We start from the raw sequence: 16,436 nt of genomic DNA, 5'->3' as shown, positions 1-16,436 counted from the left end.
CTGTGTGCCAGTGTAGGGACCCACCTCAGCTTCTTTAGCCTTTACTGAAGGACGTTTCAAGTATCTCAGACTCAGACTATTTTTTCTAAAATATCAACAACCATACAACTCTTCTGCTTGAAACTCTTCAATTATTTCCAGTCATCCATGGACAGTTCCCATCCCTAAGAACTGTACCAAAGCACTTCATAGTGTGGCCCCCACCTGGCTCTCTAATCTCATTTCCTTCCTCATCTCTTTCTTTTCCCATATACCCTGAGCTTCAGTCTGAATGAATTATCTGCAGTTCCTTAAATGCACTAAGTTTGCTGAATGAATGCATGACAATGTAGCCCTCCTCTGAAACAACAGGAAATCACAAGAGAAAAGATCCTGAGAGATTCACTTGTGTCAGAGAAGAAGAGGAAGCTTGTGACTAGGGGCCTTAGCATCCCTTCTCCAAAACTTCTTCAGGACTGAGAACCTGCAGAAAATTCCCCGACCAACATCTCCGAGTTGCACATGCACTCACTTACCAGACTGCTGCCTGCAGACATTCCGCACCCACTCACCTAGAGAGGAGCCTCCAGGGCTTTCTTTCTCTATCTTCCAGGGATCTTCTCCTTGCTGCAACAGGGAGATCACCTCGGGTTTGGAAAATGGGAGTCCTGCTCATAGACCAAAAAGAAGAAAAAAAAAGAAAAAGAAAAAAAACACTTGATTTTGCCTTGACACAAAGAGGTATCTGAGATCTGAGCGGAAAACTCAAAGGATGATACAGAGAACTTCTGTGGGATGCTCCAGTTGTGCCCCCACAATGTGAGGGGTGTGTTAGGGTAAAAGCAAGGGGCAATGTAACATTTAGTTGTATGTTAGTGAAGTATGATAAACATGCAGACTTGATTAACAGGGTGCTAATAGCTTTCTATACAAGAGGGAATATGTATATACTGTTAAATGTATGTTAAATGGACAGATTAAATTAATATTTGTAACAGGTATCTGTGGAAAGGATTATGTACCAAGTAGCTTGTTTAAAATGAGAAAACACTATCTGACTCCCTTTGAAAGATGGCAGCAGTCAGCAAACTATGGGTCATAGGCCAAATCTAGGCCACTGTCTGTTTATGCATGGCCCTTGAGCAAAGAATGGTTCAAAGAAAAAAAAAAGAAAAGGAATACGTTACAGAGACTATATGTGGCCCACAAAGCTGAAAATATTTACTCCCTGGCCCTTTACAGAAAAAGTTTGCTGACCCCTGTAAAAGAGAATTGAAAAAAGCCAGTGTTGGGTCAAAGAAAAAGGTTGAGGGATGCTCTCTGTTAAGAGATGAGCAAACACATCATAGTTCAGTCATAGTGGGAAAAAGTTGCCTGCAGTGAGGGAATTTCTAATGTGCAGCTCTGTAGATTGTCCCATCCATGGGGCAATTCCATACCTACGAGGGAGAAAAAGGTTTTCAGGTTTATTTATGGAGATCCAGTTTGCACAGTGCTAAGGCAAAACTCAGCTAAAGTTTTTAATGACCCAGGGCTTTTACCCAGGAAATCAGATGCTGAGGTATCCCAATTTCTGAACTCTGTATCTACAGGGAAAATTTCCTTACCCAATGAGACAAGGTTACTATAGTTCTCCAGCATCACATCTTGGTACAAGTTTCTCTCAGAAGGAGCCAGCTTTCTCCACTCATCCCGTGTAAAGAACACAGCCACATCTTCAAACGTCACTGACACCTGTAGAGACAAGCATCTCAGCTCACCCAGGACCACCCATCACACAGGGTGAAAAAGGCGGCAGTGGGGAGTAGACGGGCTACCATGAAATGCTTCTACATTATTCTAGGTTCTGAAGGTTCCAGGTCATTTGCTTAATGAACAACTGACCAATGACAAATAGATACTGAGTAGCATGAAGTATGAACCCGGCTCCGAGTTAACTGCTACAAGAGATGGGTGGAGGTATTAAGGCCATTAGTGGGAGTGTTAATTAGAATAATCTTCCTGTTGGCAATTTGATAACATACATTAGAAGCTTTAAAATGTGCATACTCTTTAACTCTCCAATTACTATATTTGTTTGATAATGAACACTGAACAAAAATGCACATGCAAGGACATTTATCATGGTGTTAGTAACAGCAAAGAAATGGAAACAACCTCAATAATCACTGAGGGAGCTAGTTTAAATAACTGAAGGCACTCTGTGCTCCCTAAAGCTTGAGGACAGTAATAATGGAAATTAAAATAGCTATAATTTATTGAATGCTTTTTTCAGGCTAAGTACTATTCTTAGAGCTTTATATTAACCTTTAGTGTATATCTTTATTTTATCTTCACAACAACCCTATGAAGAAGGTACTATTATTGTGTCCATTTTACACAAGAGAAAACAAAGAGAAATTTATCCAAGTCACACAGCTGGTATGAAGGGAAAACTCACTCCTCCTGCATGTCTCCGCTACTCTTAATACAACACTACTTCACTTCTGACACCAGATGTGGGGGGTTTTCCACACACCAAGCAATTGTGGGACACCAGCTGGGTGTCCTACAATTAAACTCAATTCTGACACCTGAAGATAGTGTCAGATTCCCACAAGACTGGCCCCCTTTCAATGTCAATCACAAGTCCAGGTTGTTACCTGTGCTGCTGACTGACTGGCTATAAATTGGAGGTTTCTACAACCCTCTCCTCAGGTTTGATTAGTTTGCCAGAGTGGCTCACAGAACTCAGGAAAACATTTACTTACTAGATTACTGGTTGATTATAAAAGAAGATATAGGAACTGGCAGGTGAAAGAGCGGCACAGGGAAGGGGTGCACAGCTTCCATGCTCTCTCAGGATTCACCATTCTCTCTGACTCTCTACATGTTCACCAACCTGGAAGAACTCTGAACCCTTCTGGGTTTTTATGGAGGTTCATTACATAGGCACGATTGATTAAATCACTGACCATTGGCGACTGATTCAACTTTCATCTCCTAGGGTGGTGACAGATGGATAAGAGGGGTTATTGGGGGGCAGGACTGAAAATTCCAACACTTTAATCAAGGTTGATTCCCCTGGCAATTAGCCCGCATCCTTAGGTGGGGTACAAAAGTAACCTCATTAACATAAACTCTGGTGTGGATACAAAACACACCCATTGTGCCTTCATTGCTCTGAAGTAATTTCAGGGATAAAAAGCATATATTACTAACCACTTAGGAAATCACAAGGGTTTTGGAAATTATGTGCCAGGAACAGGGACAAAGACCAAATATATATTTTGTATTATAAATCACAATATCACAGCTGGTCAGTGGTAGAGGTAGAATTCCAATCCAAGGAACTGCCTCTCAACGCCTATCTCATAGGCTTAAGTAATAAATGATAATCCATACAATGGAGGTAAAGAGCAGTGATGGTAGCACCACACTGTGAACGCACTTAATGCCAATATACTCAAAAATGGTTAAAGTGGTGAGTTTAATCTTATGTGTATTTTATCAAAATAAAAAGCTAAAATGAGAAAATAAAAAATACATACATACATATGTACACATGTACATCAATAAATAATAAATAAATAAAGGTACACAGACAATTATTCTGAGGGCTGCGTACCAAAGGTATGACCATGATTATCTCAAGATGTTGGGGTAAGAGTGATTTTACGTTTTTATTCTCTGAGATTTTTAACATTAACATGCAGTGCATGTATAATAAGATAATTTATTGGCACATGGCAGGGAATACAAGAAATGATCTTTGCCCTCAAAAGAATTTACAATCCAACTGGCAGACAAGAAAAACGCGTGAAACAATTTGAACAAGAAAAGTGTCGCTGGACAGGACCATATACTATTTCCTCGTCCAATCCTCATTTTACAGATGAGAAACACAAGGTCCAGGGCAGTTAAGACACCAGGTCACATACTTTACCAATGGCAGAGACAAGACGATAACTGAAGTTTTCTTTTAACCCAGCACTTGGTGGGTATATTCTCTCTCTGGTCTTAAACGTCCTGTCACTGAGTTTTACACACAATTCCACATAGTACTGACGTATCGGCAGCAGGTGAGGTTAGGGAGAAATGTCACATAGGACTCACAAGCAGGGATGGAGAAGATTCTGGGTAAGAGAGCAGCCTGGCTCTGTTGGAATGGAACGGGAAGGGCTTAGAAAAAAGTAGCCCAAATATGCAGAGGCAGGTCCTAGCCACAGTCTCAGAAGATCAACCACTACCACATTTCATGGGTCCAAAAGATACACAACATCACATTGCAGAGAACTCTGGTCATTTGGGAGCCAGGCCTGCCCTGTGTTCTGAAAGATGTACCAGACGAAAGGCTGGATGATAACTAACATGAACTTAGAGGCCAGACATACCTGGGTTTGATTTCAGGTTGCCTGACTTCGTTGAGCCTCAGTTTCAAGTGTAAAATGGGGGTAATAACTTCTGCTTCGCTATGACAGTGAGAACAAAGGTGAAGCCCTCAGGATATTCCCCAGCAACGTTAACTACTATTGTTAGATGAGGATGAGTAAAGGAAGGACACTATAGTCATTTCTATCTACCAACAGTAGATAGATAGACATCATGAACTAGAATAATATCGTTTAGCTACCACAACCACCACATATTGAACATCTACTATGTGCCCGGCCCTGACAAGAACGCTTTCCATGCACTAACTCCCAGGATCCTCTCATCTACCCTTTGAGGTAGGCCCAGTTGTTGTATTCACTTTACAGGTGAAGAAACTGAGGCACAGAGAGGAAAGAAACTGAGGCACAGAGAGGTGGAGTTTTTTGCCCAAGACCCATTAACAGCAACAGAGGAGATGGGCACAAACCTGGCCATCTGGCTCAAAAGCCCCACTGAGGAATCACTGTATACACTGCCTCTCCACTACCAATATCCCATGAAACTCTCACTGCTGCTTCCTGAGGAGTCTTCTCTCTGCTCTTGGAGTCAAGAGACCTCTCCATCTACGTCCCCACCAGCATGGCTATCCTTTGTTCACACAGTGGCTCACCTGGATGGGGTCCCACCCTCATTCTCACAACATAAAGTTGAAAATGGCAGGTCAACATCAGTTTTCAAGAGAGTGACAGAAGCAAGGCACATGATCCAGAAAGTTAAGATGGAGAAAAACTAAGAACTATGGACTGGGAAAAGCCTGGCGAAGGTATCATGAGGATTTCTCAGGGGCGGAAAGAAAAAGAAAAGCATTCTGGCCAAGGGTAGGGAGGGGGACACGACTGAGCAAAGGAGACAGGCCAGAAAGGAACTCTGCCAAGTGTGCATGTTTGTTTGTTCTGACCCCAAGTGGTATAAGACATGTGGCATCTTACCTATCAATTCAGTAATCATACAGTGAATTGAGATTAATGAATAAAAGAGTGTCTATTAGAAAAAAAAAGAGAAACACAAGCCATGGATTGGGGGGTTGGAGGCAAGCATTCCCTATGCAATCCACCATCCACCAGGGTGGACCAACTCTTCCAAGGCAGAAGGACATGGGCTCCAAATCCTGGTGAAGACTGTATTGGGGAGAAAACTTCAGTTTGTGGGTAAAATAACAAAAAAAAAAAACCATCTATCTCTAAGACCTGAGATGGCAATGAACTCACCTGAGACCTTGCTTCCCTCTGTTCAGGAGCCATGTCCTCTTTCTGGGCAGTTTCACCTTAGGATGGGAGAAGTCTCCAGAAGCCAGATCTGAGAGAAGAAAAAGGGAACCAGGAGGAAGCCCCTTCTGCTTTCTAGACCTCAGAATCAGCAGCTCTGAAACCTTTATACCACTTGAAAATGATGCCAAGTGCCCCCAGAGAAGGAAGTCAGAAGGAACGAGGGCTAGACAGGACCAGAGAGAAGGGCTGGGTCATCCTGGTCCAGGCCCAGCTCCTTCCCTGGCTCAGAGGAAAAGTCCTAGGACTCTATCAGCAGTAGCAGCAACTCCCTGAGCCTCACCGCGTGCCAGGCACTACCTATCAATACATCGAGTCCCACAGCACAGTTGGCATTGTCAGCACCCCATTTTATAGATCAGGAAACTGAGGGCAGAGTGGGAGCAACTTGTCCCAGTCCACACAGCCAGGGAGGGTGGCACCAGGGTTCCAAGCACCGCGGGCTCCAGAGCACCTGCTCTAACCTCCCTGCGTGCATGTGACAACTTTTCTCCACCTCAAGCATTCCCACCCAATTCCTCCCCCTCCTGTCAAGGAAACAATTTCCAGATTTCTAGAGAAAGCTGCTTCGGAAAGGGAAAACATCAGCTCTCCTATGGCGGGGAGGGGCTGCTGTCTTGAGGAAAGGGCCCATTAAACCAAAGACCTGGGTCCAGTCCTGGCTCTGCCACTGGGGGAAGCCGGCGACTCACTTCTCGCGTAAAACAAGCCTGTCACTCGGAAGTGCAGGGGTGATGGTAAGGGGAGGAAATAATTTTCTCACGTTCACTGCCAGCCCGAAACAAATTCAAATGCCGGCAGGCGCTGAGCAGGTAGCGCGCTGGGAACTGGTCGGGAAGAAGCAGGAGGGTGGCTGGGTCCAGCCGATGGGGACGATGTGTCCGACCTGTCTCGTTCAGGGCCACGTCAGTGGGATGGCTGGGGGCGGCAGGCGAACAGAGCCAGGGGTGCCCGGCTCTCGGCCCGCCGGAGCCCACAAAGACCCGGCTCGCGTCTCTTGGGCCTGTGCCCCATGCCCCGGCGACGCATGCTCCCGAAGCCCGGTCCTCCCTCCCGCATCCTGCCTACCCCCCGCCGCTCACCTCGCCCAGGCATCGGGGGTTCCGCGGGCCGCAGGCTGGAGGCTCCGGAACTGCCACGGCCAGACAGAAGCTTCCGCTGGGGACTCCACGCGGTGCCGCCTCGGCGGACCTCTGGCGAGTAATTAGCTCATGCCAACGGCAAACGACCGACGCCCTACGCCCCACGTAGGTCCGGGAGGGACGGGGCAGGGACAGTCGCGAGCCCCTCTGGGAAATGTAGTCCATGCGAGAACAAAAGATTCTGGGAAATGTAGTTCTTCGAGCTTGTCTGCGAGGAGAGCCCTGGCTGAGCCTATCACTTGTCCAGACCCCATTCTGGGTTCGTGGTCGAGCTCCTTGGGCTGCTGGCTCCTGGGTTCCTGGTTCTTCCAGGAGGAAACCGACGTTCCTACAGGGCAGTGACTTGTAGCTCTGCATCTGCGTAAATGAGAGCAAGGCAAGTAGACAACCGCCAAGAACAAACCTATTTCCCCGTAAGTCTTTCAACAAGAGTGTATGGAGGACTTCCCTGGTGACTAAGTGGTTGAGAATCCGCCTGCCAATGCAAGGAACACGGGTTCGAGTCCTGGTCCTAGAAGATCCCACATGCCTTGGAGCAACTAAGCCTGTGTGCCAGAACTACTGAGCCTGTGCTTTAGAGCCGGCAAGCCACAGCTACTGAGCCCATGTGCCACAACTGAAGCCTGCGCACCTAGAGCCCATGCTCGGCAAGAAAGAGAAGCCACCTCAATGAGAAGCCCACGCACCTCAACGAAGAGTAGCCCCCCTCACACCACAACTAGAGAAAGCCTGTGAGCAGCAACGAAGATGCAGCACAGCCAAAAATAAATAAAATAAAATAAATTAATAAAGAAAAAGAAATTTATCCTGAGCACAGACTCTACATTCTCGCTATATGCTATGTTCATCGTTGCTCAGCTGTGTACCAGAGCTGTGGCACAGCTCTGTGTCTTCAGATGACCCCACTTGGAAGCACACTGCTTGCTCTACCACCAGTAGACTTCAGGGGTCACACTGCACGTCATCCCCATGGTTCCAGTCCTTACATCATCTTTAAAAGTTTTCCCATAAGAGGTTTAATTAATGAATTGTCTAATACATAACAACATGCATGTGTAATCAGTACTGCATACCATTATACCTCTACCAATTAATAACATTGAAACCCAAATCTAATCTTGTCCTATAGGACTCAAATCATTGGCTAGGTTTAAGGAGCACATATTTTGAAACATTTAAATTTGATCCAGTTCTAACAAGTAATCCACACTTATTCTATTCTCATTCACATCATTTATGACATTACATTAATACTTTCTTTCATTTCTTGGCTCAGCAATACATCAGCCCAAGAAATGTGACTTAGCAAATTGTGGCATATTAATCTCTTGCTAGCACAGAATATATTTTGTAAAGATTTCAAGATACCCCTTACAGATTTCCTCCTGTGTCTAAAGCACTATGCTCATAAGGCATGTGATTCTGTGTGTTCTCAAGGCCTCCAGACACCAGGTAACAATGGCCCACACAGAAGGACAAATCTGAGAATAGTCTTTAAGTTGAAGTGAGCATTTTCTGTCCCAAGAGGTAAAGGTAAAAAATTATGATTAATAAACGTACCCATGCATCTTAACATACAGAAAAATTTAGATCTTATACCTTCTATCCAAGAATATATAGCTAAGATTAGACAGGTGTAACTTTGGGGCCATTATCCTCCACATCCTCCAAGTGTCCAGAAGTATCTTCTGGCCCAGCAGCCATAATTTCATCTGGCTTCACACCATTTTATTGTTTCATTTATGTTTTGAATAGATACAAGGAGTGCAGTGTGACAGCTGGTCTTTGTCAGATATTTCCCTTCAGTGGGAGTGGTCTTTTCAGAGGTGCATACAACTATTCAGCAGCTGTCTCCTCAGATGTTTCAGATGATAGCTCAGGTACAAGGAAGCAAGACTCATGTTGGCTTTGAAGCCCTAGGCCCTATCAGATCTAATGTATCTTGTAACAGCCTATGAGAAGAGCTGAGTTTCCAAGGTTCCTGCAAGGGACTTGCCCAGTGTAAATACACTTTACCAATCAGGAGTCATTTTTATCTTAAGCAATGTTGCCTCATCATGCAGCTGATGAATCTTTTGAGCATGTTACCAAGGCAGTCAGAAACATAAATAAGATTGTTCAGAAACACAGTTGACATACTTTCTTGGGTGGTTACCAGGGGAACAGAGCTAAAATGCTATTCCAAGGTCAAATTCTTTCACAGAGAAAGAGAAAGGATTTCCTTATCTTATTACCTACCACCCATCCCCTTGTTCTTTGGTTAATTGTTTTTTTTCATTAAACTCTATTTTGAGATCATTACTGATTCGCATGCAGTTGTCAGAAATAACACACAGGGCTCCTGTGTATACTTTACCGTTTCCCCAGTGGCAACATCTTGCAAAACTATAGTACAATAATGTGCTTCTTAGCTTTTTTAATACAGAAAAGAAGACAGGTTAGTATATACCTGGTCACCAGGACTTACATTGTAAAATGGGCCATTAACAACCACTTTATTTATTAAATAATTAGGTGATTTTTTTGATCAAAATAACTTTTTAGTATCCATAGTATTTTTATAGGAAATTTTCTACCAAATAATAGTATGACAGTATTTAACACACCAAACAGTGTTATTTGACAGAGTTAACAGTATCTCTTTCACCCTCTCAGCAAGTGTCTCTTTTAGGTATCTCAAACTTAGTATGTTTTAAATTGGATGTTTTATCTTCTCTCCCAAACCAGTTTTACCAACATTTTTAGTAGACTTTATTTTTTTAGATCATTGTTAGCTTCACAGCAAAACTGAGCGGAAGGTACAGAGAGCTCCCATAGACCTCCTACCTTACCCACATACACAGCTTCCCTCACTATTTTTTTTTATATACTGCAGGTTCTTATTAGTCATCCATTTCATACACATCAGTGTATACATGTCAATCCCAATCTCCCAATTCGTCACCTCAACCCTGCCCACTGCCACTTTCCTCCCCTAGTGTCCATACATCTGTTCTCCACATGTGTCTCAATTTCTGCCCTGCAAACCAGTCCATCTGTACCATTTTTCTCGGTTCCACATACATGCGTTAATATGCGATATTTGTTTTTCTCTTTCTGACTTACTTCACTCTGTATGACAGTCTCTAGATTCATCCATGTCTCAACAAATGACCCAATTACGTTCCTTTTTATGGCTGAGTAATATTCCATTGTATATATGTACCCCATGTTCTTTATCCATTCATCTGTCAATGGGCATTTAGGTTGCTTCCATGACCTGGCTATTGTAAATAGTGCTGCAGTGAACATTGGGGTGCGGTGCATGTGTCTTTTTGAATATGGTTTTCTCAGGGTATGTGCCCAGTAGTGGGATTGCTGGATCATATCATAATTCTATGTTTAGTTTTTTTTTTTACATCTTTATTGGATTATAATTGCTTTACAATAGTGTGTTAGTTTCTGCTTTATAACAAAAAGAATCAGTTATACATATACATATGTTCCCATATCTCTTCCCTCATGCATCTCCCTCCCTCCCACCCTCCCTATCCCACCCCTCCAGGTGGTCACAAAGCACCGAGCTGATCTCCTTGTGCTATGCGGCTGCTTCCCACTATCTATTTTACATTTGGTAGTGTATATATGTCCATGCCACTCTCTCACTTTGTCACAGCTTACGCTTCCCCCTCCCCATATCCTCAAGTCCATTCTCTACTAGGTCTGTTTCTTTATTCCCATCTTACCCCTACGTTCTTCATGACATTTTTTTCTTAGATTCCATATATATGAGTTAGCATATGGTATTTGTCTTTCTCTTTCTGACTTACTTCACTCTGTATGACAGACTCTAGATCCATGCACCTCACTACAAGTAACTCAATTTCGTTTCCTTTTATGGCTGAGTAATATTCCATTGTATATATGTGCCGCATCTTCTTTATCCATTCTTCCAATGATGGACACTTAGGTTGTTTCCAGCTCCTGGCTATTGTAAATAGAGCTACAATGAACATTTTGGTACATGACTCTTTTTGAATTATGGCTTTCTCAGGGTATATGTCCAGTAGTGGGATTGCTGGGTCATATCGTAGTTTATTTTTAGTTTTTTAAGGAACCTACAAACTGTTCTCCATAGTGGCTGTATCAATTTACATTCCCACCAGTAGTGCAAGAGTGTTCCCTTTTCTCCACACCCTCTCCAGCATTTATTGTTTCTAGACTTTTTGATGATGGCCATTCTGACCGGTGTGAGATGATACCTCTTTGTAGTTTTGATTTGCATTTCTCTAATGATTAATGATGTTGAGCATTCTTTCATGTGTTTGTTGGCAATCTGTATGTCTTCTCTGGAGAAATGTCTATTCAGGTCTTCTGCCCATTTTTGGATTGGGTTTTGGCTCTTTTGTTATTGAGCTGCATGAGTTGTATGTAAATTTTGGAGATTAACCCAACTGACAAAGTTGCTTCATTTGCAAATATTTTCTCACATTCTGAGGGTTGCCTTTTGGTCTTCTTTATGGTTTCCTTTGCTGTGCCAAGCTTTGAAGTTTCATTAGGTCCCATTTTTTAATTTTTGTTTTTATTTCCATTTCTCTAGGAGGTGGGTCAAAAAGGATCTTGCTGTGATTTATGTCATAGAGTGTTGTGCCTATATTTTCCTCTAAGAGTTTGATAGTTTCTGGCCTTACATTTAGATCTTTAATCCATTTTGAGCTTATTTTTGTGTATGGTGGTAGGGAGTGTTCTAATCTCATACATTTACATGTACCTGTCCAGTTTTCCCAGCCCCAATTATTGAAGAGTCTGTCCTTTCTCCACTGTACATTCCTGCCTCCTTTATCAAAGATAAGGTGAGCATATGTGCGTGTGTTTATCTCTGGTCTTTCTATGCTGTTCCATTGATCTACATTTCTGTTTTTGTGCCAGTACCATACTGTCTTGATTACTGTAGCTTTGTAGTATAGTCTGCGGTCAGGGAGCCTGATTCCTCCAACGCCCTTTTTCATTCTCAAGATTGCTTTGGCTATTCGGGGTCTTTTGTGTTTCCATAAAAATTGTGAAATTTTTTGTTCTAGTTCTGTGAAAAATGCCAGTGGTAGTCTGATACGGATTGCATTGAATCTGTAGATTGCTTTGGGTAGTATAGTCATTTTCACAAAGTTGATTCTTCCAATCCAACAACATGGTGTATCTCTCCATCTATTTGTATCATCTTTAATTTCTTTCATCAGTGTCTTATAATTTTCTGCATATATGTCTTTTGTCTCCTTTAGGTAGGTTTATTCTTATATATTTTTTTCTTTTTGTTGCAATGGTAAATGGGAGTGTTTTCTTAATTTCACTTTCAGATTTTTCATCATTAGTGTATAGGAATGCCAGAGATTTCTGTGCATTAATTTTGTATCCTGCTACTTTACCAAATTCATTGTTTAGCTCTAGTAGTTTTCTGGTAACATCTTTAGGATTCTCTATGTATAGTATCATATCATCTGCAAACAGTGACAGCTTTACTTCTTCTTTTCCAATTTGGATTCCTTTTATTTCTTTTTCATATCTGATTGCTGTGGCTAAAACTTCCAAAACTATGTTGAATAATAGTCGTGAGAGTGGGTAACCTTGTCTTTTTCCTGATCTTAGTGGAAATGCTTTCCGTTTTTCACCATTGAGGACGATGTTGGCTGTGGGTTTGTCATATATGGCCTTTATTATGTTGAGGAAAATTCCCTCTATGCCTACTTTCTGCAGGGTTTTTATCATAAATGGGTGGTAAAATTTAAGTTAATACATGCATAAGCCCTCTGACTTCCCACATACCTGAATATGTGCATATTTTCCATCATTTCCCCTTTTGATTGCAAATCTTGTTAGAAAGCAGTGATGCTCAAAATATCCATCCCTCAATGCTGGGGTGCTGGCTCTTACCTCAGGTTCAGATCATGTCCCTCGCTGTTACGTCTCCTTTGTTTTCACCTAGTCACTCACGTTGGAGGAAAACTACGCTGATCTCATGAACAGGCTCAGAGATATGTTAATGGGGAAACACTTTATAGGCTATACATTTTATCACTTACACTCAATTGTCACAGAAGCATTGCACATGTGCTATTAGCAGCAGACTTAAAGCAAGCAGTGTCACATTTCATGAGTAGTTATAATCTGTGAAAATTTCACTAGATAATTTTCTTTCCATTCAGAACATCAGGGCAAAAGCATGGTTAACACAATAACTGTCATAAATACAGACCTTAACTAACAGAAATAGAATTTAACATCCACTAAAACATAGTCTTTTTTCTCTCTGAAATAACCCTCATCTCCACCAAACACAGCAAATCAAAACTAGTTTGTTTGCAATTGACCATATCAGCTCCTTCAAGCTGGCTGAGGTAGAAGTCCTCAGGAGTCTCAGACTGAATTCCCCAAAGGCCTCTCAAGGCCAGGAATGCCATGACAAAAGCCTGCCATAAGCCTCCACCTCAGTGGATTTCTGTCTTCTAGAGGTATCCCAAATATCAAGATTCGTGCACATGCCAGGAGACAGTCTTTCCCATTCACCTGATAAGGCTGCTCAGAAACCAGGAGTCCCAGTTTTTGGAGGGACTAGGTAGAGAGAAAAGAAAAATGTTTCAATTCTACCCTCAGGAGTAGTTTACCCAATTGCTGTAAGTCACAACTAACTTGAGGGGAAGGGCATCCCTCTATCTGGAAAACACAGATCAAAACTTTCCAGACAAAACCCATAAATATTATAACCATATTCACCAGTTCACTCAGTAACCAATCCTTCCATTAACTTTTTACGAAGCCATCAGGTTTTCCTTTAGGATTATTTAAGTTTTTACCCAGTTCTGAAGTGTAATCTGAAATTTATCAGAGACCTGTTATTAGCAAAAGGTCGTTCCTATGAATCTGGAAGATGAAGCACTTTTGCAAAAGCATCAGAGTACAACAATAACTGTCTACAAAAGACAAAAGACTTAAAAAGTCACAGTTAAACATATTATCACAATATAAGCAATAAAGAATCTTGGTTATAGTAACTAGGATTATGACTGATTATAATCTTAACCCTTAAAAACCTTAATCTCTCACCAAAACCAAAAAACAATTGTGCATTTCCTGATTGGTAAGCTTAATGCTTTAGTCTTATTCTCCTAAGCAGGCAAAAGTAGATAAACTTAGACCTGCCCAGCAATTAATGTTCCAATATTTTACCTTTTTTGAAATGACTTAGTCAATGAATTCTCTTCATGTAACTTAGTTTAGTTTCAAGTTACAAAAATCTTGAGAGACTATTTTAGATAGACACTCCCAAAACATAATTATTCCCATAAAGAATTTTAAAATCCTTGCTCCTTTTTGTTCATTTACTCTTAGAGATCACATATGATTAGATTAAAGTTCCTGAGAACCCAGGTAGATCATATACATCTCAAAGGTACAGGAAGAGAAATACCAATTCCTTCAGAGAGCTAGCTTAACCAATTACAGAAGGCTCACTTTGATACAATAGCAGAGCCATGAGGGGCCATTGTTCTCCAGATCTCTTGGCCGCCCCCATTCATCATGCACAGCCACTACAGGGTCCCACATACTAGTAGACATCCACTACAGTACTACCCCTGCAACTTTCAGGATTACCCCCTCAACTTTTGGACCCCACGTGTGAATGGCCGGCCACCCCGGGATAAAACCCACAACTTTCAGGCCCCACAAGCTAGTGGACAACCCCTGCAACATTCCATTCCCCATCCTGTATTTCCCAACATCTCAGTGCTCACAAGAGTTTCCTTGTTCTCCTGGCTGGCTCTGCCAACTGTTGGGCTGCACCCAGCAGGCCTCTAAGGCCTACATTTGCCCAGTTTAAGACCAAAGAAGAAGCCTGGAGTCAGCAACAGAGACATCAGTGGCTTAATGGATGGTAGGGGGTGTAGTTTGCCAGTTATAGAGGGAATTACATCAGTTTGGCGCATTAGTTACCAGGACCCATACTACCCCTTTGATAAGGACAATCAGTAGCCTGGGCCTGGGGCAAGCATGTAGGAAGTTCAGTCGTGTGAGTAGGGTATAGGGGAAGCAGGCAATGGTTGAGCAGGGGATGTTCAGAGAGGAAGAGAACCCCTATCCTGAGTGGCCTGACCATATAAATGTCATCAGTAGTATACCATGTCCCTGTTCCCTCCTTCCTGATCCTCTCCTCCCCACTTCATGTAGTAAAGTCAGAGTAATTTATTTACCTATTTGGCTTTGAATGATTTCTTTACCAAAATATTATATTAGATATGATTTCTTGAGACTACTTTTGGCTTCATTATGACAATTTTTAAGGATATAAGCTGAATTTATTTACGATAGAAATTTCTTGAAACAACTGGATCACTAGGCAGTTCTTTGGTCTTTTTAAGTTCTATAGGGAGTTTGTGTTGTAATCATGGCTCTGTATTGTGGGATTTGATCTGCATCATCAAGTCTGAATTCTTAAGGGACATCTGCAGTTACTTTCATGCAACAAAGATAACCTCACATCCTTCTTGGCAAATATATCCATCCACAATACAGGGGCAAGTTTGTGCCTTTATATCAGTTGTATGTCACATTTAGAAATCATGATGAACCTGAACCAGTAGTTTTTGATGAGCAACAGGATATGCTTGAAGTTTAGAATGAATAAAAGGTGGCCTGTTTTGACGGTGGGCTTGGCAATACACTGTGTACCTCTGTGTGGCTCACAAATGAAAAGTTAATCTAGAAAACCAGATTCATTTGGAATCAGATTTCATAAGTTAGACATAGCCAGCTTTCAATATTCAAGTGACAAAAGGTCAATGCCGAGAACAAAGTCATCTACTAGAAGGCCAATTGACAATGTGATAGATAAAGTTCATATAAAGCCTAGCTTTCTGCCCTCAAGCACAAGGAGACAAGATATTACAGGCAGAACACTAAGAATATCTACTAGGCTACAATATCCAGGGAATAGCAGGAAGGGCTTCTTCAGCTCATGAGAGATGGTGCTGGACTCTGATGGAAACCGTGGCCTTGGAACAGACACTTGAAGGACAAGTTAGAGGAAAATGATTCCATGAAACTTGAAAATACCTCCAATGGCCGTGACATGGAGCAATCCTTGCTCCCTCCAGGGAGAACAGTATCTGGGGAAATGTGCCAGGAAGAAGGATGAGCCTTTATTCCAACATCATTGAGGTGAAGCCAAACTTTTCCCTCCATATGTTTTTTGTTTGTTTGTTTTTGTTGTTTTTTAAACATCTTTATTGGAGTATAACTCCTTTACAATAGTGTGTTAGTTTCTGCATTATAACAAAGTGAATCAGTTATACATATACATATGTTCCCATATCTCTTCGCTCTTGAATCTCCCTCCCTCCCACCCACCCTATCCCACCCCTCTAGGTGGTTTGTGTCCAAATGGTTTTAATTGGCTCACAAAGAGCTGTTCCTGTTGGCTAACTAGTGCTAGATGGAAGTTGCCTGTGGGGAAGTGGGGGTGGTGTCTTTAGGGAGTCCCAGCTGCAGAGAAGAGGCTCCTGGCAGAGGCCTGGCCTCTGCTAACTCAGGCCCTGGAGGGTGAATTCCCAGACACAATCCTGATTTCCTGGCTGCTCCCAGGGGGGACTCTGCCAGCCTGGCACTGCTT

At 42.3% G+C, this 16,436-nt stretch overlaps 1 protein-coding gene across 2 annotated transcripts; it reads right to left on the bottom strand.

The window, feature by feature from the left end:
* Positions 1-407: 407 nt before the first annotated feature.
* LOC309805503 (zinc finger protein 354A-like) lies at positions 408-6,862 on the bottom strand. 2 transcript variants are annotated; one of them, XM_082623420.1, is made up of 4 exons: positions 6,740-6,862; positions 5,601-5,688; positions 1,587-1,713; positions 408-647 (listed from the first exon to the last, which is right to left on the bottom strand). In XM_082623420.1, the coding sequence occupies exons 2-4, from the start codon at positions 5,631-5,633 to the stop codon at positions 508-510; spliced, it is 300 nt and encodes a 99-aa protein (XP_082479546.1). In that variant the 5' UTR covers positions 5,634-5,688; positions 6,740-6,862; the 3' UTR covers positions 408-507. The 2 variants fall into 2 exon arrangements, with proteins under 2 accessions (XP_082479546.1, XP_082479545.1); XM_082623419.1 differs by having other exon boundaries at positions 5,601-6,862.
* Between the last annotated feature and the right edge of the window lie 9,574 nt (positions 6,863-16,436).

Source organism: Mesoplodon mirus (genome assembly GCF_964341445.2).
Source record: "Mesoplodon mirus genome assembly, chromosome: 5".
Taxonomy (NCBI): domain Eukaryota; kingdom Metazoa; phylum Chordata; class Mammalia; order Artiodactyla; family Ziphiidae; genus Mesoplodon; species Mesoplodon mirus.
The sequence above is the reverse complement of the archived record's forward strand: the minus strand, read 5'-3'. Positions and strand labels throughout refer to the sequence as shown.

Excerpts from the sequence above, each read along its gene's own strand:
- LOC309805503 (XM_082623419.1), bottom strand. The coding sequence starts at position 5,633 with ATGGCTCCTGAACAGAGGGAAGCAAGGTCTCAG. Across the intron at positions 1,714-5,600 it reads AGAGGGAAGCAAGGTCTCAG|GTGTCAGTGACGTTTGAAGA; the intron begins GTGAGTTCATTG and ends TTGTCTCTACAG. Across the intron at positions 648-1,586 it reads TAGTAACCTTGTCTCATTGG|GACTCCCATTTTCCAAACCC; the intron begins GTAAGGAAATTT and ends GTCTATGAGCAG.